This window comes from Miniopterus schreibersii (genome assembly GCF_964146895.1).
Source record: "Miniopterus schreibersii genome assembly, chromosome: 13".
In the NCBI taxonomy this organism is placed as follows: Eukaryota; Metazoa; Chordata; class Mammalia; order Chiroptera; family Miniopteridae; genus Miniopterus; species Miniopterus schreibersii.
In genome coordinates this window covers 7,302,857-7,323,640 of record NC_138113.1, presented here as the reverse complement: position 1 = coordinate 7,323,640, position 20,784 = coordinate 7,302,857, and the positions used below count along the sequence as shown (strand labels likewise).

Genomic DNA, 20,784 nt, shown 5'->3' with positions numbered 1-20,784 from the left:
TGAGCAGATGAGCTGTTATGCCAAGATGCCTTGATACGGCTTCTTAGTTCAGAATCTGTACATGCACAGAGGGAGTCGGCTGATTAATGGGGTGCGGTAGCTCAGATGACACATAGCTGTAACACTTGGGCTGGCCAAGTGGTCCATAAGCAGACTTGAAATGTAACATGGTACCATGTCAGAAACTTTCAAAGTCAGTTCTTTAGTCAAAGTTGTGTTTCAGAGGAAGTACTTCTTAGCACAGCTCAGGTTAACACCACTGTTCCTAGGGATCTTAGAGGAGTGGTATTTGAACTGTGATAGGCATACCCTAGGAGTATGCAGAGACTTTCCAGGGGTATGGTACATGTGTGTGGGGGTGAAGAGGTGGCTGGTGGACAGAAAGTTTTAAGGGGACCAGTTTCCAAATCCTTCACTTCCTTAAACTGATCTGCCTAAAATGGTACTTGGGGTCAGTTGGCACTCTTTTCCCATCTCACGTCAGTATCACCCTTCTTCTGACTTTACACAAGAAAGGCATACCTCTCACTAGCCTGAATCTTCCTAAGGTGATTTTCTTGGAAAAGTAAAATCTTCAGAAAGCCAAAACAAAAGGACAATTCAACAGTTTTTTAAACCAAGTCTTCATAAACACTGCTCCGCAATCCATTCCGTTAAGAGATACCTTTCGAATTAAATTTTACTTTTTATTTGAACGATTCTGTGTCAAAATTTGTAACTCATTTGTTGTTTGGATCCATTATGTGCTCATAATAGTTGTATTGATAACTCAATCCAGATGATTTAAAAAAAATTGGGGTCTTATGGTCAAAGAAAGTTATTTGAAAGCTAATTTCAATATAAATGTGCGTGCTTGTTTGTGTAAGTTTACTTGAGAGAAGTATAAGAGAGTGATCAAGAAAAGATTTCCGAGATTCACAGAAGAGTCAAATTCTGTGGAGAAAGTAGAAAGGAAATACACAAATTCTTTTATTTTAAATATTCTATTTTAGAAGAATGATACTAGGTATCAATTCAGAATGGTGTTACTATTACATGGGATACAATTGAAAGATGGACTTAAATTTTATTTTAGAGTCAATATTTATAACAGAAATTGCATACTTTGTAACTAAAACTTATGATGAAAATTTTCATATAATTTAAATTTGCACAAGATATCACTCATTTGTCAAATTGTTTAGGGGATGTATGGGCACAATGTTTGAAGACTGCTGCTTTATATCATGCTTTCTGAAGAAAAGAATTTCTGAGTTTTACATTAGACTTTTGATGAGAAAACAGTTTACTCTTTTTCTTTATTTACAATAGAACATAATTATTTTCTTTTATTTGTATTGAAATGTTTGAAAGTGTGTTGATGGTTTCTAATGTCTAAAAATAAATGGTGTTGGCCTTAACAGCTAGCCACTCAATGACATTTTGGACAAATTGCAAGCAAAGGAGCATGGACAAATACATCATTAAACTGATCAAAATTTTCACCCTGGCCCACATGGCTCAGTTGGTTGAGCTGCGTCCCAAGCGCCAGAAGGTCGCCGGCTCGATTCCAGGCAAGGCACATGCCTGGGTTGTGGAGTCGATCTCCATTAGGGAGCACGCAGGAGGCAGCCGCTGGATGTTTCTCCCTATCTTTCTATTTCCCTTCCTCTCTCTCTCAAATGAATAAATACATATTTTTTAAAAATTGCTCAGAATTTTCACCTGGAAATATGGAGAATGTGGTGCATTTAATACTTTTGCACATTCCCATGGTGCTAATAATCTGCCCTTACAAATGCTTGAATATTACTGGATAAGTAGTTAAGAGGATCTTCTGGAGAATCAGTACCATTTTTCTAAAGAAATAAATGTCCAGATCCTTATTTAAATGAAAACTATAGTGCCTTTCAGCTATGACTGTGAAATGGTTGCTAGGAAGTAGAATGAAAAATTTAGTATTTCTTTACTAATTGAGTCATTTCATTTTTTTTCCAGTTCCTAAGTTCTCATTTTATTCTCAAACATGTCTGTTATTTCTATAATTATGTTCATATTATATATTCATTATAGAGATTTTTAAATGAATAAGGTATAAAGTAAATAAAAATCACTTGTATAAAACTACATTTTGCTGTTTTTTCCAGTGTTGTTCTTTTATAAATGTACATTTTTTTGTTCTTTTTAAAAAAAAATTTTTATTGAATTCATTTGGGGTGACATTGGTTAAGGCATTCATATAGGTTTCAGGTGTACAATTCTATATCATCTGTACATTGTATTGTGTGTTCACCACCCCAAGTAAAGTCTCCTTTTGTCACCACTTATCTCCCTTTACTCTCTGCTGACTGCCCCCCCCTTCCCTCTGGTAATCACCATATTGTTGTCTGTGTCTGTGTTTATGAGTTTGTTTTTTAATCCCTTCACCTATTTCACCCAGTCCTCTAACTCCCCTCCCCTCTGACAGCTTGTCAGTCTGTCCTCTGTATTTAGAGTTTGTTTCTATTTTGTTTTGTCCATTAGATTTTACATATATGTGAAATCATATGGTACTTGTCTTTCTCTGACTGGCTTATTTCACTTAGCACAATACTCTCCAGGTCCATTCATGCTGTCACAAAAGGTAAGATTTTCTTTTTTATGGCTGAGTAGTATTTTACCATGTTCACCCACTCATCTACTGATAGACACTTGGGCTGCTTCCAAATCTTGGCTACTGTAAATAGCACTGCAATTAACCTAGGGGTTCATATATTCTTTCGAAGTAGTGTGTTAGATGTCTTCAAATATATTCCCAGAAGTGGAATTGCTGGGTCATAAGGCAGTTCCATTTTTAATTTTTTAAAAAACCTATCTTTAATGATTTCAGAGAGAGGAAGGGAGAGTAGAGAGAGAGTTGGGACATCAATGATGAGAGAGTCGTCATTGATCGGCTGCCTCCTGCACACCCCTGACTGGGGATCGAGCCCACAACCCGGGCATGTGCCCTGACTGGGAATCGAACCACGATCTCCTGGATCCTAGGTTGATGCTCAACTGCTGAGCCACGCCTGGCTTGGCCATTTTTAATTTTGGGGGGTCACCTCATATTGCTTTCCAATCTGCATTCCCACCAACAGTGCACGAGGGTTCCCTTTTTGCCACAGCCTGGCCAACACTTGTTTTTTGGTTTATTGATGATAGCCATTTTGACAGGTGTGAGGTGATATCTCACTGTGGTTTTAATTTGCATCTCTCTGATGACTCGTAAAGATGAGCATCCTTTCATATGTCTATTGGCATCTGTATGTCCTCTTTGGAAAAGTGTTTATTGAGGTCCTTTGCCCATTTTTTAATTGGATTGTTTTTTGTGTTTTTTTGGTGTTGAGTTTTATAAGTTCTTTATAAATTTTGGAAATTAAGCCCTTATCAGATGTATCATTGGCGAATATGTTCTCCCATCCAGTGGGCTGTCTTTTCATTTTGTTGATGGTTTCCTTTGCTGTGCAAAACTGTTTAGTTTGATGTAGTCCCATTGGTTTATTTTTTCTTGTTTTTCTTGCCCAAGATAATATATCAGAAAAAATATGCTGTGAGAAATGCCTGAGATTTTACTGCCTATATTTTCTTCTAGGATTTTTGTGGTTTCGAGTCTTACATTTAAGTCTTTTATCCATTTTGAGTTTATTCTTTTGTATGGTGTAAGAAGGTGGTCTAATTTCAGTTTTTTGCACTTATCTGTCCAATTTTCCCAACACCATTTATTAAATAGACTATCTCTACCCCACTGCATGTTTTTGCCTCCCCTGTCAAGTATTAATTGACCATAAAGGCGGGGGTTTACTTCCGGGCTCTGTTCTGTTCCATACAATGGGAACTTTTGGCCTATTTTTCTCTGCACAGTAGTTACAGTCTAAACCGTTCTTACTACTGAGAGGGTAAATTTTACATCATACTTAAACACAAAACAGTTCCTTTAGTTAAACTGAGATAAATATAATTTAGAACTGTTTCTTTAAAACTTTTTTTTTTTTGCTCATTTTTGCTAGAGTATTACTGAAGCTGTGATCAGGGGATTGTAGTACACATATCTAAAATAGCTAACACAGTGCTGGCCGGGTTTCTCAGCTGCGTAGAACGTCGCCCTATATGCCAAGGTTGGGAGTTCAATCCCTGGTCAGGGCACATACAATAATCAACCAATGAGAGCATAAATAAGTGGAACAACAAATAAGAGAGAGATGCTTCTCTCAAATCAATAAATAAAAAATTTAAAAAAAGTATTCTAACTTTTCACCAAGGACAAAACCCCTAAAATTACTTTATTATTTTACCTTATGATCCAATCAATAAAATTGTTCATAAATATTGCTGTAACAAGTAACAAAACCTAATGTTGTCATTTTAAATGTTAGTGATAAGCCTAACTTTTTTTCACTTACATATTTGACACATAAAACTTTTTTCAGCTTTAACACCTACCACTTTTAGAAGAAAAGAGTCCTTTAAGTTGTGTACTTCTTAATTCTTTTTTTGGTTTGTATTGTCTTTAGTATAATAAAAAAGTATCTATATTACTATCGTGCCTTTTTTTGGGGGGGGTGATTCATCAATTTTGTCTGTTAACATATTTCCTTAAAGTGAATTAATTATTTTGCATAAAGAATAGTTTCTTGTCAAAAAACAATGTGACTCTTTCTATAACTGAAATCTCATGCTCTGAAGATTAAAAACATAAGTTCAGGTTAAATAGAAAGGCTTTAATCAAGAATGTTGTGGGAGAGGGAGTAAAGTAAAATTACCTAAGTTTATATAAGATAATGATGAGGGTATATTAATATATGTGCCTGAAAAGCAAACGGAAAATCCAGAAACAGTCAAAATCCAGAAACAGTCAAAAATCTAAAATACAAACTTTGAAGGGAATAAATGAAAAATAGATACATCAAGGCAGTATATATCTTATGAAATATATATTGTTATTTCTCAACATTTTTGAAAGGACATGAAATAGAGCAGTATTATTTTCCCAACTTATTTGAGCACAGAATCAGTAACATTAATATTTCACAGAGCAATGGTGCTGCAGAGAGAATAAATGAGAGCGCATGTTCAAGTGCTGAGGTATTTAGAGATGGTTTTTCAAGAGCGTGACCATTGGTAACTAGCTTCAATTAATCGTGTCTTAAGTGTGACCAGTTGGTTGGGATCCCCTGGCTTGGATAATACTCACTTGCTTCTTGAGTCCAGCATAGGGAGACGGGGAGGAGGTGCCGAGGTATCTTAGGAATTTCCAGTTTGGTGCTCTAAAAACAGATACACCTGCATTTGAAAACAAACACATATTATCCGAATGCACTGGGGTTAAGTTGGGAAATAATTCCTCAGGAAGATCTGCTTGATGTGTTTGGCTAGGCACAACTGGCCAAGAGGGCGGGGACATCACAGGATGCACAAAATGGCCTTGGAAGCAGCGAGGAACGGTGGGGTGCAGGAAGCACGCTGGCTGGCTTAGAGCGAAGACATTTTAGGACAGAAGGGAGACCTGACTTTAGCCAGGGCTTAGGCTGGTAGAAAGGCAGCAGGAGCCGGGTCCTGAGCGCCTCGGGGAAGGCACAGGCCCGGGAAAGGAGCTGTACGTGATTTGCCCGAGGCGGGGAAAGACCCTGGGCGGGGAGACTGGCTACTGCTGCCTGAAGTCCGTCCCAGGTTATACGGATCAGAGCCGGCGCTGCAGAACACGGTGGCAGGCAAAACCAGAGAGACAACATGGGGGAGACAGTAATTTCATGAGAGTTTCTGCCCTGCGCCTAAAACCGTGGTGCTTTGCACGCTTCCAGCCTTTCGCAAAGCACACAGGAGAAATGAAGAGGGAAGGAAGGTGGAGAGAGGAGAGAAGAGACAACAGCGGACTCCAGGCGAGAAGACACCGGATGCCTCGGCCGTTTACAAATGGAAGGCCGTGCCCCGAGGGCAGCTGCATGCTGGGATGGCCCAAAGCTCACACACATTTTCATAAGGACCCCTGGGCCGCAGTAACAACTGTTAAAAAGGCCTAAAACACACCGAAGGAACTCAGACTCCAACCCTCACCTCGCTCCGGGAGCTCCCTGCGCCCCCAAAGCCCAAGGGGAGGTTTAAATGCTCTGAGAACGAGTTCGTGGTTTCATTTGCCCGAAGGCGCCAACCCACCAGCTGCAGTTAATGACTTTTCCCTTCAACCAAGCTGGGGCGCCGGGGCTCCGGGGCGCACAAAATACCCGACCGCTGCACGGGCGCCCTTCCCCCTCAATGGCCGCCGACACCTCCCGCGAGCTTCACAGCGACCGTCGGCGTGCGGCGCGTGCACCGAGCCCGCCGGGACGCAGGGCGCCCGAGGCTTCGGGGCCGCGCGCTGAGGGTCGGCGACCCGGCCCCAAGGGTGAGCGAAAAAGACCCGACGCCGCAGTGGCAGCTTTGGCTCCCGCACCGTCGACGGCGCCGACCCCCCGCCCAACGTCCGCGCAGGCGCACGACGCCCCCCGGCCCACACCGGAAGTGTCCCCAGGCGCCCCGGATGCGACCGGTTGCCAGGGCGACGGGAGCTTCCAACGGCCGCTGGTACCCGCCGTAGGCGACTGGGTTTCCAGTTGCGCGCCCGGGCGGCCGCGGCCGTCCCCTCGGGACCCCGGGATGTTCTTTTACCTGAGCAAGAGAGTGAGTTCCCTGGGGGGGCGCCCTCGCTCCCCCGCCCCCGCACCTGCCCGCCTCTGCCCAGACCCCGGCTTCTCCATCGCTCCTCCCGCGGGGCCCAGCACCGGACCCCCGGCCGCCGTCCCGGAGCCCCAGACAGCCGGCGGCGGCGCCGGCAGCCTCCGCCCGCGCCTCTGCCACGCTGGCCGCGGGCTGCGCTCTTTCGCGGGGCCGCCGCACGGATCAGGGCGCGTTTCCCCGTCTCTCCCTCACCTGTTGCTGAGCCAGGCGGCTTCAGTTCTTTGGCCCGTCGCGGGCTGCCGGGGCCGAAAAAAATAGTTCCAAAAAGCGCAGCCTAAGTGTGTGTGTGTGGAGAGGGAATGTGGCCCGATGGTGCGGGTCGGATTTATGCCCGCGTGCCCTGCGCACCCCTTCAAACTCCGGCGGGCGGCTCCGCCCGGGCTGCCCCCGGCGCCCTTCCCTGCCTCCGTGCGCGCTGCTGTTTCCCACAGGGCAGGGCCCGCGACGACGCCCCTTTTCCAAACGCCTCTCGCCGCCAGGCTGACCGTTTGTTTTTCGTCTTGGGGGGTCTCCTGCAGCCCCCCCGGCCCCCCCCCGTCCCCTGCAGCCTCGCTTCCCGCCTCCCCGGTGAGAAGCGCTGAGCGGCCCTGGTTGCCTTTCAGATCGCCATTCCCAACAACGTGAGGCTGAGATGCATCTCGTGGAACAAGGACCAGGGCTTCATCGCGTGCGGCGGCGAGGACGGGCTGCTGAAAGTCCTGAAGCTAGAGACCCAGACAGGTGGGCGAACGCGGGCGAGCCCAGGCGCCCGAGCCGGGTGGAAAACGGGCTCGAGGCCTGCTCGTGGTGTTGGCAGGATGCGAGTTTAATTTTTTTTTGAAAGGTGGTTGGTGGTGGTGGGGGAGCGCACACAAAACCCCAAACATTTTGTGGTGTTTTTTCCTAGAGTATTTTTTTTTTTTTTTTTAAATATATCTTTATTGATCTCAGAGAGAGGAGAGGGAGAGAGAGAGAGAAAAACATCAATGATGAGAGAGTCATTGATCGGCTGCCTCCTGCACGCCCCCGACGGGGGATCGAGCCCGCAACCCTGGCCTGTGCCCTGACCGGGAATCGAACCCCGGTCGCCTGGATCCTAGGTCGATGCTCAACCGCCGAGCCACACCCGGCCGGGCTCCTAGAATATTTTTGTAGTAAAGTCCAGAGAATATTGAAAGTAAACGTCAGATGGCCGCTGAAGGTATTGATGGAAGGTGAAAAAGAATTTGGCTTCTGATGTTTAGTAATGTATTAATCTCTTAATATTTTAGTTTTCTTAACTGTCTTAAAAGGATAGAAAATTCCTCTCTGTTATGTTTCTCAGCTATATATATACATATATATATGTATACATGTATGTATAGTATATATACTTTTAAAATCTTGCTTTACGTATGCAGCAAGTTTTAGTTCCATTAAGAAGTGCACTCGTGGCCCTGGCTGGGTGGCTCAGTTGGTTAGAGTGTTGTCCAGGTTCACCAAGGCTGAGGGTTCGACCCCCGGTCAGGGCACATACAGGGAACAACCAATGATAAGTGGAGCAACAAATCAGTGTTTCTCTCTCCCCTTTTCTCTCTTTCTCTCTCTCTAAAATATAAACATATCCTCAGGTGAGGATTAAAAAAAATGTGTACTCTTGTCCAAGAGAGCAACTGGATGATCGGATAATCAGAACTAGTCATTTTGAAGGAACTCAGGTTTTTCCCCCCTGACATTGCTTTCAGAGTAAAGAATATTTTTTATAATATTTTAAGACACATGTTATCTGAAAGTAGAATTTTTAGCATCAACTTTTATAATTTCCATTTTTAAGATTTTCATAAATTTGTATTTTTAAATGAAAGTTTTAAAAGGCTATATTCTACATGTAACAATCGGATTTTCTAAGTGAAGATTAATGTACTGAAATGATGTATTTTAATATTGTATGTACTATCTTAGTATGATTAGTAATCAAGGAGAACAGATAACTTAAATAAAAAAGCAGTCAAAGGCTTTCATTGCACTTCGGATAAAATCTAAAATTTTTATCATTTCCTACGAAGACTTCATAATGTTTCCTGTGCGTATCACTCCTGCCTCATTTGCGTCATTCTACCCTAGTTCACCTAGGCCGCCTTTCAGTTTCCCAAAGGTTCTACCCCTGGCTCCCCCCGGGGGCCTTTGCACTGGGGTTTCCCAGCCTGGAATACTCCCTTTTTCCTATCTTGCTTGGCTGGCTCGAGTTTATCCCTCAGTCTCAGCTTAAATATCCTTTGTTCAGAAAGTTGACCCTGACCTCCCTCTCTCTAATCTAAACCCCCCTCTGTTGCTATCTCTCATTATGCCTTTATTTCTCCAGTTTTTACATATATATACATTTATATTGATATATTTATGTGGGTGTGTATTTAATATTATATCCCCTCAGTAGACTACAGGTTCTCTGAGGGGAGAGGCCTTAGCTACTTTGTTCATCATTTTATATCCAGAACCTCCCACAGTGCATAGCACAGTGTAAATATTCAATAGATATTTGCTGAATGAATGAATTCAAGATTCTGCAAAATCTAGTAAAAACCAGTTTCCAAAGTCTTTGCTTTTTGATCTCTCTTAAGCTTTAGATTTTTCAATCTATATGTCATAAATACTTCTATTTGTGATCTTTTGGGAAGGAATAAGTAGTAATAATACTTACTAATTATTTAATATACCGAGTAAACAACATTCTTGTATACATTTTGCTTTAGTTTGCCAGAATAATACCTTTCAGGGGTGTATGTATTATTGTCCATGTTTCCACCATGAGAAAAATAGAATGAGGCATACTTAAAAAAATATTCCTAATATCATCCAGGAATAGGATCTCCTTTCAAAAAAAGCAAGAAATGTTGAAATCTTATAATCTGTCACTTTTATATATTTGCCATAGTAGTTTTTGATACTGTTTTTTTGTTTTTCTAGATGATGCGAAATTGAGGGGTCTTGCAGCTCCTAATAACCTCTCTATGAATCAGAATCTTGAAGGTCATAGTGGTAAGTCATGTAATTTTTAAACCATATTTCATTTTTAGGACGAAATGATCATTTAGAAACCATGTACTTAATGCAGAGTTGTCATCATTTCAATTAATTGTAATATTTAAAGTAATCATTTCTATTGAGTCATAATACAACCTAGAGTCATTCAACAGCTTTTATATTACATGATTCAACAACATCCTCAATAAATCTGAAAAAAGGTAGCTTTTACTTTATATATGGACAGGAACCGTATTGATTGTAACATGCTCTTTAATGGTTGTTATAAAAATATGTATGAAATTAATTATAGGTTTTTTGTAGCTTCTAAATTGTTTTATGTTTTTTTTAGGTTGTGTTCAAGTTGTCACGTGGAATGAGCAATATCAGAAGTTGACTACCAGTGATCAAAACGGGCTTATCATTGTTTGGATGTTTTATAAAGGTATGTTAGGAGAGTTTATTTAATCTTTCACAAATTGGAGTCTGGATTACAGTATTTGAATGGGGGAAATAACGTCTTTGAAATAGACCCCTTTTAACCAGTAGCAGGAGTTCATCCTGACTGCACAGGGGTGAGATTTCTGGATTTATTGCTCCTTTTGTTTCCCTTTAATTCATTTCCTTTGAACTATGACCTTGTATTAGGAAAGTGAATTAGGTAACTGTTGGTTATCTCCAAAATTAACTTAGACTCTTAGTAGAATAGTTTCTGTTGGAGGTAGCTCCTGTTTTTCCAGGTTTCCAATAAAAATTAGTGTCTGTGTGGTCAGTGACTAGAGTTAGGTCAGTAGATAAAAGGACATTTCTTAAGAAGTCAAAGGCAGTAATTCATTTCCTTTATTCAGTCAGTTAGTTAGCATCCTTTTCTTTCATGGATACGGATTGTATCTCAGCTCTGACTCCTGGCTCCCAATTTGTGCCTTTTGCCCATGAGAGAGTAAGAGAAGGATTAATTTAGGAGCATCACTATTCCCAAAAAGAACACAACTCATAATACATGTTCTCTTGAGGCCTGTGGTCATCATTTGTAAATGAAAAGGGTACCTTTGTTCACTTGTGTTGTTTTGAAAATGTTCAGGGTATGCCATTTAAAAATTCTTAGTTAAAAAATATGCCATAGTACATGAACTTACTATTATTTTTAACATTTTTGTGTTTATGTATGTATGTGTAGGGAGTAGGATGTGAAAGTATGGGAAATTAGAGATTAGGATAAACCTTGTCTTTTCCTAAGGTAGGATCTCTGGGCCTTGGTCCTGACTCTGATAATACCTGGTTCTCACTTATTTCCAAATTATGTGATTATCTGGTTGTAGGCCAGAGTTCCCTACACCAAAATGTGGTAAAGCCTTTTAAAAAACAAAAACAAAGCAGACTTGTGATTTGCCTCACATTTGGTTTTACCTTGAGACAAGTCACATCTCATCCCAAACCTGTGAACAAGAATGTTTTTGCCATTGAGCATTAGTGATGTGATATCGCTGATGTGATACAAACTGTTTCAAATGTTTTTTGAGTAGGCTTAGAGTTTTTCCCTGCGATGCTTATATTTCACATGCTTATAATTAATAACTGGAGACTGTAGGCACGCATATAAAGTTACTGTGATTATTCTTTTTTTTCTTGGTTATCTGAAGTGTGTTGAAGTGGGAAAAGTGAGGCTTTGAGAAAAATCACTTGTTTTGGCCCTTCAAAAGCAAATGAAGTTTGATTTTTTTTTTTTTTTAATTGACTGAAAGAAAGGAAGAAAGAGAGAGAGGAAAAAAAAGATGGGAATTGTCCTGGCCATTTTGGCTCAGTGGTTAGAGTGCCAGATGTCGGACTAAAGGGTCCCAGGTTTGATTCGGGTCAAGGGCACGTACCTTGGCTGCAGGCTCGATCCCCAGCCCTGGTCATCGTGTGTGTTAGAGGCGACCAATCGATGTGTCTCTCTCACATCAATGTTTCTCTCTCTCTCTCTCTCTTTCTCTCTCTCTCTCTCTCTCCTTTCCACTCTCTCTGAAAAGCGATGGGGAAAAAAATCCTCGGGTGAGTATTAAAAAAAGAAGAAGATGGGAACTTACCGTGTTTTCCGTGATAATCTTTGAAGCAATTATTAGTCAAGGCCTACGTTAATTTTTCATTTTGTTTATGTTGGATATGAAGGTTTTATTGCTTAATGTCTCAGGTTGTAGAAAACTTTGCAGTTATTTATTTAGCCTTGTAGTCCATGGACTGTTTTCAAATCTTCAGTACCGTTTAATAGATAGGAGGTTTTGACTTGTAATTTTTTTCACTTGTGAAAATAGGCTCTTGGTATGAGGAAATGATCAACAATAGAAACAAATCCGTGGTTCGGAGCATGAGCTGGACTGCGGACGGACAGAAGATCTGCATTGTGTACGAAGACGGGGCTGTGATAGTCGGCTCCGTGGATGGTAATGCCTCTTGTCCCCAGAACTGAGATTGAGATTCAGTTGACATTTTTATCTTTAGAGGTTTAGACTCTATGTTAGTCTTCTCACAGAAAAATAAACATAAATGATGACATTCAAGAATCATTTATTTCTAAGTATATTCTAGTAAAAAAGTCTATTTAAAAAAAATTTCCTAGCCTGGCTGGCGTGGCTCAGTGGTTGAGCATCGACCTATGATCCAGGAGATTGCAGTTCGATTCCTGGTCCTGGCACATGCCTGGGTTGTGGGCTCGATCCCCAGCAGGGGACATGCAGGAGGCAGCCGATCAATATTTCTCTCTCATTGATGTTTCTATCTCTCTCTCTCTCTCCTCTCCCTTCCTCTCTCTGAAATCAATAAAGATATATTAAAAAAAAATTTCCTATAGTTGCACTGAAAAAAAGTGAATTAAATTTTCAGGATTATTTTAAATATGTCTGCCTAATTATATATTTATCTTTACACTTGTTACATTATATTATAAATATATAGGTTTTAATTTCAAAAAGTATAGAGATATATAATAATATCGTTATTTTTTTAGGTTGAGATATAATTGACATATAACATTAGTTTCAGATTTACAACATAATGACTTGATATTTTATATATTGTGAAATGATCATTCAGTCATTTTTTAATAGACTTGAGCATGTCATTGTTACTGTGTTTTGTAGCCTTAAAAACTGTGCCTTTAATATTCTAATTTATAGATAACACTTGGCTTCTGAAAGTCTGTACCTCTGTTTTAATAAGTCATTTTCTGATTTTTAAATTTATTTTTGTGTGTAGCTTTGTGTATTCCACAAATGTTCCTAAGAGCCTACAAAAATCACAGCTGTAGTTCTAGGCACTAGGTACAACAAAAAATTAGTCCAGATTTAGATCAGGAGAGATGGATAAGCAACCAAGCATTACAGTGCCTTGTGATAAGTGCTAAGACAGGGAAAATACAACAACATGCAGACATATGAGGGATCAGGGAAGGCATTCTGGAGGAGGTCATATCTATGATGAGGCACCAGCCACAAGGAAGGTTGATATGTAGAATGTCGTGGGCCTAAGAAATAGCATTTGAGGAGGTCCAGAGGGTTTGAACTTAGCCATACTTGGAGTATTGAAAACATTTTGACAATCAGTATGATATAATAGTAGGAGGAAGAGTTGTATCTGATGAAATTAGCAAGAGTAGCAGAGGCCAGACCAAGAAGATTGTAAGTTAGAAAAGGAGTTTGGACTTATATCTAAGAGTATTGGGAACCCAATGAAAGGTTTTAAGAATGGGGACAATGTGATCAGATTTGTTCTCTAGAAACATCTCTGTACCTGTAATATGAGGAATGGAGAAAGGAAAGAAAGGGGCAGGTGTACCAATCAGGAAATGACTATGGTAATTTGGGTGAGAGATGATGGTGGATGATAGCCTGAGCTGGGAAGTAAGTAGACACATTCTAGAGATACTTAGGAGGTAGGACAGATAAGACCTTATTACTGATTGGATTGGAGATGCGGGGATGGAAGGGTCTGGGGTGATATCCAGGTTTTTAGCTTTGGCAACTGGATGGATGGTGGTATCTTTCTTGAAATAAGGGATGTGGGAGAAAGACTGGTTTTGAACATGTTGACTTTGTCATGCCATAGGATATCCAAGTAAACATGTCAGGACTATAGTTAGACATACATGTCTGCATTTCAGAAATATCTGGCTGAAGGCATAATTTTGGGCATCGCCAGCATATGGATGGTAATTTAAACCATTGGAATAGATGACAAACCTAAGGGCCATCTGTGGACTAAGGACCAACATCATTTTGTGGATGGCAGAAATTTCCACAAGAGATTCTAAAAACTAGAAGTCTTGTAGATAAAGGAGTATACAGACTCATAGGAACAAGGAAGGAAGGAAGGGAGGGAGGGAGGGGTGGTCAAAGGAAAAGAAAAGAAAGAAAAGAAAAACGTTGGACTTAGCAACAGGCATTAGTGACCTTCATGAAGGCAGTTCCGTGAGGTTGCGGGCACAAGCCAGATTGCGCTGGGCTGAGGGCTGAGTGGGTGGTGAGCAAGTGGAGGCCACAGGCGTGGATAACTGTCAAGACGTCTGGCTGGGAAAGGAGTGGCAGAAAGGGGGTGGGAGCAAGAGGGGAATTGGGGTTTGAGGAAGTGGCTTTTGTTTTGCTCGTTTTTATTTGAGGTGGTGGTTATGAAGAGGAATAGATCTGAATATGTATAAATACTTATGAGAAAGAGCCTGGAAAGAGTTTAAAGAGAAAGAGAAAATGTGAATTGTCAGCAGAGGGAGATCTTTGCAAAGCTAGGCAGGGATTAGGTCAGAGAATAGGTGGAGGGATTAGCCTTAGATGGGTGTCTGCTTGGGGACATACCTCTTCTTTTTTTTTTTTTAAATCCTCACCCGAGGATATTTTTTCCTTGCTTTTCAGAGAGAGTGGAAGGGAGGAAGGGAGACAGAAACATGGATGTGAGAGAGACATATTGATTGGTTGCCTCCCACACATGCCCCGACTGGGGCTGGGGATCTAGTCTGCAATTGAGGTACATGCCCTTGGCCAGAATCGAACCTGGGACCCTTCAGTCCACGGGCCGATGCTCTAACCATTGAGCCAAACCAGCCAGGGCGGGACATACCTTTTCTTTTGTATTAGGGGGCAGGGCAGAAGGGGTAAGTGTGGATTCAGGTACGTTCTAGATGTTTGAAAGTGGGAATAAAGGGTTTCTTTTTTGAAAGCTCTTCTTTCCAAAGTAGAAGATGAATTCATCTACTCATTGGGGGTCAGGTCCTGGGTCAGGGTTTAGAAGAGAAGAGAAAGTTGGAAACAGCTGCTTTCACGTTTCAGATGTTTACGAGGGTGTTTACTAAGTAGTACAGGTAGTAGTTACGTGACAAATGTTTCTTGACGGAATAAACTGAACAGACGTAGGAATGCTGTGACAGTGTGAGAGCTCTTTAGCGAAACAAAGATTTTTAGAGCAGTTGGTGGAGAATCATAACCTTGAACTTTTAATGGAATAATTATGTTGTATGTTTTGTTTCAGGGAATCGCATTTGGGGAAAAGACCTGAAGGGTGTACAGTTGTGGCATGTAGCATGGTCCGCTGATGGTAAAGTCTTACTTTTTGGAATGGCAAATGGAGAAATACACATTTATGATAGTCAAGGGAACTTTATAGTAAGTATATACCCATATATTCATTAGTTGTATTTATATAATTTTATATGATTATTTTATATATCATTCATATATGTATACACATTTATTTATGATGGTTTGTGTAATCAAGAAAGTCTGGAAAGAAGGCAAAATGAATGGGCAGCATCTCAGGAAAGACTCTGGTTCTGTGAGATTTAGCTGTGCCGGGTCTGTTCATGTGGGCAGGTCTTGGTCAGGGCCAGGACCTTACACACATCCACTCGTCGGTGGAAGTGGTCCTAGCCAGCTTTTCTATGACACTTGGCTATTTTCACAGCACTGTTATGTACCTCTTGTCATTTGAGTCTCATAAAAACTCTGAGTGTTTTCCATCCTCATGTGGCAAATGGGAAAACTGAAACTCGGGTGAAGGGATTTGTCCAGCCAGGGTTGGTAAACCTGTAAGTGATGGAGATTGCATTTGAAACCAGACTTTTAAATCCTGTTTTCTGTGTTTTTTCTACAATACTCTATTCTTACTGATCTCTTTTAAAACATAGACTATTAACTAACCTGACTGATTTTATTAGATGAAAATGAAGCTGAACTGTTTGGTGAATGTCACTGGAGCAATCAGCATTGCAGGAATTCACTGGTACCACGGTACAGAGGGCTACGTGGAGCCCGACTGCCCCTGCCTGGCTGTTTGTTTCGACAATGGCAGGTGCCAAATAATGAGACACGAGAATGACCAAAGTATGTAATGTTTAATGTGGAGAGTTAAAAAAATATTTAAAAATTGTCCTTAAGCTGATAAAGTCCTCTAGGTGAAGTGTTTGGCCACAGTTGCCTCCTTTCCCTCTTTGACTAGATCCTGTTTTAATCGACACTAGCATGTACGTCGTAAGTATCCAGTGGAACCACACGGGCAGCGTGCTGGCCGTGGCAGGCTCCCAGAAGGCCGGCACTCCCGATAAAGAGGCCAACATCGTGCAGTTTTACACTCCATTTGGTGAGGTAAATGCATGGGAGGTTTTGTCTTCTTTTCTTTCCATTTAAATGTGCAACGAGTAAGGTAGGGGGAAAAGAACAGAGGAAAAGGTATAAACTTTTCACATTTTTTATACGGGACATTTTCAGTATAAATACCAGGTGTATCTTTGAATGATCCTCATTATAAATCTTCATAGTTGTGTTTTATCCTGGAATTTATTTTACTATCTGTACATTTAGAAAACAGATGTTTCACGTAAGAATATCACCATGGAATATTTATTTAGAATATTTTCTCTGTGATCTGAATATGCATCTGTTTTCACAGCTGATTTTTGAGTCATTTTTGGTGTAATTTAGTTGTTTCAGATTCATTTTTTGGATTTTTAGTGTGATAGATTAAATGTGCATAGATACTAAATATATGTATCTGCCTGTCCTTCCCCTAAACTTCTCATAGTTTTAATTTGTTGTGGAATAATCAATTATTGTAAGAAAACCTATCTTAATAATTAACCTTAGGTGATTCTACATGAAAAGATAAGCATTGTTTTCATAAATGCATATGCTCTCCTTCTCAACAGTATTATTACTAAATTTAATTTTCAAATAGGAGAGTGAATATATTGTGAATTTTAAAGCATTCAGAAAATGAGAACTTATCAGTAACTAAACTTAATACATTTTTTCTCTTTCCTTAGTTGTCCATAAAATAAAGACGCATGTTTGATACTGAATTCTTTGGCTGTAGTTTGTAAATTTCTCCTATCATGTGTATGGTTTTCATTATAAAAATTCAAGGCAAATGACTTTGAAGGGAGTAGCAACCTTCCACAAAATAATTTTCATACCAGTTTTGATTCCTGTGAGGTGATTGGTGGTAATTTGTAGTTTATTTGAGATACTTTTGGTTAAATATAATTATTTTTTCAGTCTCTAGGAACTTTGAAGGTTGCTGGGAAGCAGATATCTGCACTGTCTTGGGAAGGAGGTGGACTGAAGATCGCGCTAGCTGTTGATTATTTTATATATTTTGCAAATATTCGACCTGATTATAAGGTGAGTATTATGAGCAGTTTAAAAAAAAAAAGCTCTTTTTTACTAAATAATTTTGTTATAGCTCAAAGTATAATATGTGTTTCTTGCATCTATTCACATGTTCATAGCCTGTTTGTTTTAGAAACCAGCTGAAAGGAGGCTTTTTAGTGTAAAGACCGTAGAACTAGTAAGCTTTTCCAGGAGACTATACATAATTAGTAACATTACTCCAACAGTCAGGGTCTCACAGGAAGCAGATGGCTCAAAGGAGTCATTGAGAGAGAGGGATGAAGGGCTTATTCAGGGGATGGACAGGGTTAAGGGGACCAGTAAGGATATCACAGCCAGCACCTAGAGACTGGCAGCAATGGGCAGGGTAAGGAAGTATTGTTCTGGAACCCACGAGAGCTATGGCTGTGCAAGAGGGCCCCCTGCAGGAGCACAGCCATTGCCAGCTGGCCGGGCTGAGAGAGTTTGGGGAGTAAATACTTCAACCCTCTCTCCACCTGCTGTATCTTTTCTTGGACAAACCAGAAAGCAAGGTAACCCAGGGAATGGCGTTCATAGGAGTCAGCCCCAGGGCACAGAGCAGGGTAGAGAAGGGCAGAGAATGGGTCAGGGGGGGAAATAAGAATGAGCAGCATAAGAACTAATGAGTATTTTATTTTATCTGAAATTTAACATCTGATCCAAGACAAGTTCTGAAGTATGACTGAGCTGTCGAACTACTAAGAGCATTTATTATTAAAAAGACATATATCTAATTTTTAAAGGGCAAAGAACCTTGGAGAAATGGCTGATTCTAGGACTAGTGTGGGGGAAGTAGAAGATAGCTGGAGTGTCTCACAGGGGCAGCAAGCCAGGAGGTGCTCCGAAAATGGGAGGGCAGGGCGGTCCGAAGAGACGCAGGAGCCAACCTGAAAGAGCTCCCAAGGGAAGGATCATGGCATAAAAAGTAAACGTGGCTTAGCTTTGAATGGTAAACACAGCCATATAGAATTATTCAGAGTTACATGTAAATGTACTGGGAAAGCTCTGCATGTCTAAGTTTTGTAATCAATGCTTACAGGGACTTGGAGATAATACCCAAACCATTACAGCTTAATGAGTTGTAAATGGCTACCCCCCGGGAAATTGGTGGGGGGGAGGTGTCTGCATTTTGTTTTTGTTTTAAATAAACCATGTGGAGTTATTTGACTATAAGCTCTGTGCATATGTTACTCTGAGAAAAACAAATATAAAAAATGGGATCGGTGGAAAAAAGGCAAAGCATCTTTTTTTGAATTTGGTTTGGGGACCAGACTTTAAACATTTGACAGGATCATACAGCTATTATTGACTATTGAAAAATGTGAAATTTTTACCACTGAGGCTTAAATCTTACAAATTAAAATAAGGAAAGCCAAACAAACGAATTTATTTTTGCACTTTATTATTTGTTTGATAACTATATTACTCTTAGATTTTTTGTTATTTTAATGAGAAAGAAAAGGTATTAAGCTGAATGTTCAGTCTTGTCATCCATATCTGAAAAATAGATTTTGTCAGAACTGATAAACCACGCATCTGCAATATTTCTACAATAAAAATATAACGATACGGTTTTTCTTTCCCACTGTTAAATGCCCTTTCTCCCTTTCCTGTCTTTCCTTCCCCTCTCCCCCTCTCCCTTTCCCCACTTTCTTCCTTCGTGTTTTCCTAGTGGGGTTATTGCTCAAATACCGTAGTTTATGCTTATACCAGACCTGATCGTCCTGAGTACTGTGTTATATTTTGGGACACGAAAAACAATGAGAAATACATTAAATATGTGAAGAGTCTCATTTCTATTACTACCTGTGGAGATTTCTGCATTTTGGCTACGAAAGCTGAGGAACACCCTCAGGTAGGTGTTCCTTGACATTGTAAAACGTAGGTGAGTTGCCTACTTGGCAGAATTGGGCTGTAGTCATCTATTTGTCAAGCATGGCCCACTTGGTTTCCAGAACACTGGCAGCTAAACGTACAGCTACTAGGCAGGTGATTGATAAGTGCTCTCTGGAGAATCTGACCAGTTGCAGAGAAAGGCCTCTGAAAGCACTCACATTGGGTGTCCCCAAGGAAGCATCCCTGCCCGGCGTCAAGGAGGCTCGCCCATATACAAACATTTAGAATATATTTATGAAATTATACAAATTTTACTTGAGATGCTGGAAAGAGGAAAAGTGTAAGTGTAATCATGCGTAGAGAGTTTGTTAATTTGAAATCATTACCCTAATCAGGAGAACATCCAAGTAAAATAGTATTCTTAGTACAAGATACAAAAAAGACGGTTAACAGTAAAAAAAAAAGAAATGATCACTTTAGAATAATATGATATAAAGTGTGCATTATGCTTGATTATTTCCCTAATATGAATTGTTGATAATTATCCACATATGTGTTAATAATGGGCACTTTAAGTCATTTTCACTAGGTTGGATTATGTTTTTTCCAAATTAACTGAATTTTTCTGAATTTCTCATGTCATTTATATATTGCTTCAAAGGAGGAGAACGAGCTGGAAACATTTGGTGGAACGGTAACAAGTTAAATTAGCTCTTAAAGCTCATCATAGAATAAAAATTAATATTGATGTTATAGCTGATCAGGAATTTGAGAAGTATAAATAATGAAAAGTAGCCAGTGTATTTGTGTTTCTTAAGTGGCCTCATAAAAATCAGTATTCCATTATTGAGAAATGAGCCTTGTTTGAATTTTAATTCATATTTCTTTATTTTTAAGGCTGTAGATTATATTTATCTGTTAGACTTTGACTTAACAATTTTATCTATTATTTCCCAGTTAGTGATACTGGAAAAAGAGATAAGCATGATCTGGTTAAGTATTATTTCCTTTCTTGTCCTCAAGCAGGAGTTCTGATACCTTTTGTTTTATTTGTTCACAGTTTATACTAGTTCTTTGCAATTCTATTGGTACACCGTTGGATCCCAAATACATTGATATTGGTAAGGAAATGTTACTATTTATACTCTCTTTAATCAAGATTTATTTGTAAAACTGATGTGAAAACCTAACGGTGGCATTATTAAATCAGAATGGTGTTCTCCAAAACGAGGAGGCCCGTGCTTGCTGGTTTGCCAGGCCCAGTTTATGCCTGTTACCATGGTACCATTGTTAATGCTCCCTTTCACTGAATTAACCAGAAGTATCCCGGGTGATACAGTCAATTATAAGGTTATTTTATCTAAAATCCATAATCTCACAACTGCTATACTGACATCATTTGCTTTAAATGGGAGCTATAATTGTATAGGACTTGGTATGCAAGGTAATGATTAGTATGTAATAAACTGAGGATTATAGAAAGAATTTTTCCCTTAAACTGCTTTTATTATTAATAAACTGCCTGTAAATACCTCTCTTCTAAAAAAACCACTTAGCTGCTTATAAAAGTGAGTTTACTTTTCCAGAATTTTCCAATGAAATATGTCTATTA

At 40.1% G+C, this 20,784-nt stretch overlaps 1 protein-coding gene across 1 annotated transcript in view; it reads left to right on the top strand.

Moving 5' to 3' along the window:
- The first annotated feature begins 6,513 nt into the window (after window positions 1-6,513).
- Window positions 6,514-20,784, top strand: part of WDR35 (WD repeat domain 35) — a 38,686-nt gene continuing 24,415 nt past the window's right edge. The window contains exons 1-11 of the mRNA XM_081156106.1: window positions 6,514-6,654; window positions 7,314-7,431; window positions 9,634-9,705; window positions 10,043-10,135; window positions 11,982-12,110; window positions 15,181-15,314; window positions 15,866-16,031; window positions 16,147-16,292; window positions 17,202-17,327; window positions 19,009-19,191; window positions 20,233-20,293. Of these exons, the coding sequence (XP_081012232.1) occupies window positions 6,631-6,654; window positions 7,314-7,431; window positions 9,634-9,705; window positions 10,043-10,135; window positions 11,982-12,110; window positions 15,181-15,314; window positions 15,866-16,031; window positions 16,147-16,292; window positions 17,202-17,327; window positions 19,009-19,191; window positions 20,233-20,293 (1,252 nt within the window). The 5' untranslated portion in view covers window positions 6,514-6,630. The remainder of the gene's footprint in view (window positions 6,655-7,313; window positions 7,432-9,633; window positions 9,706-10,042; window positions 10,136-11,981; window positions 12,111-15,180; window positions 15,315-15,865; window positions 16,032-16,146; window positions 16,293-17,201; window positions 17,328-19,008; window positions 19,192-20,232; window positions 20,294-20,784) is intronic.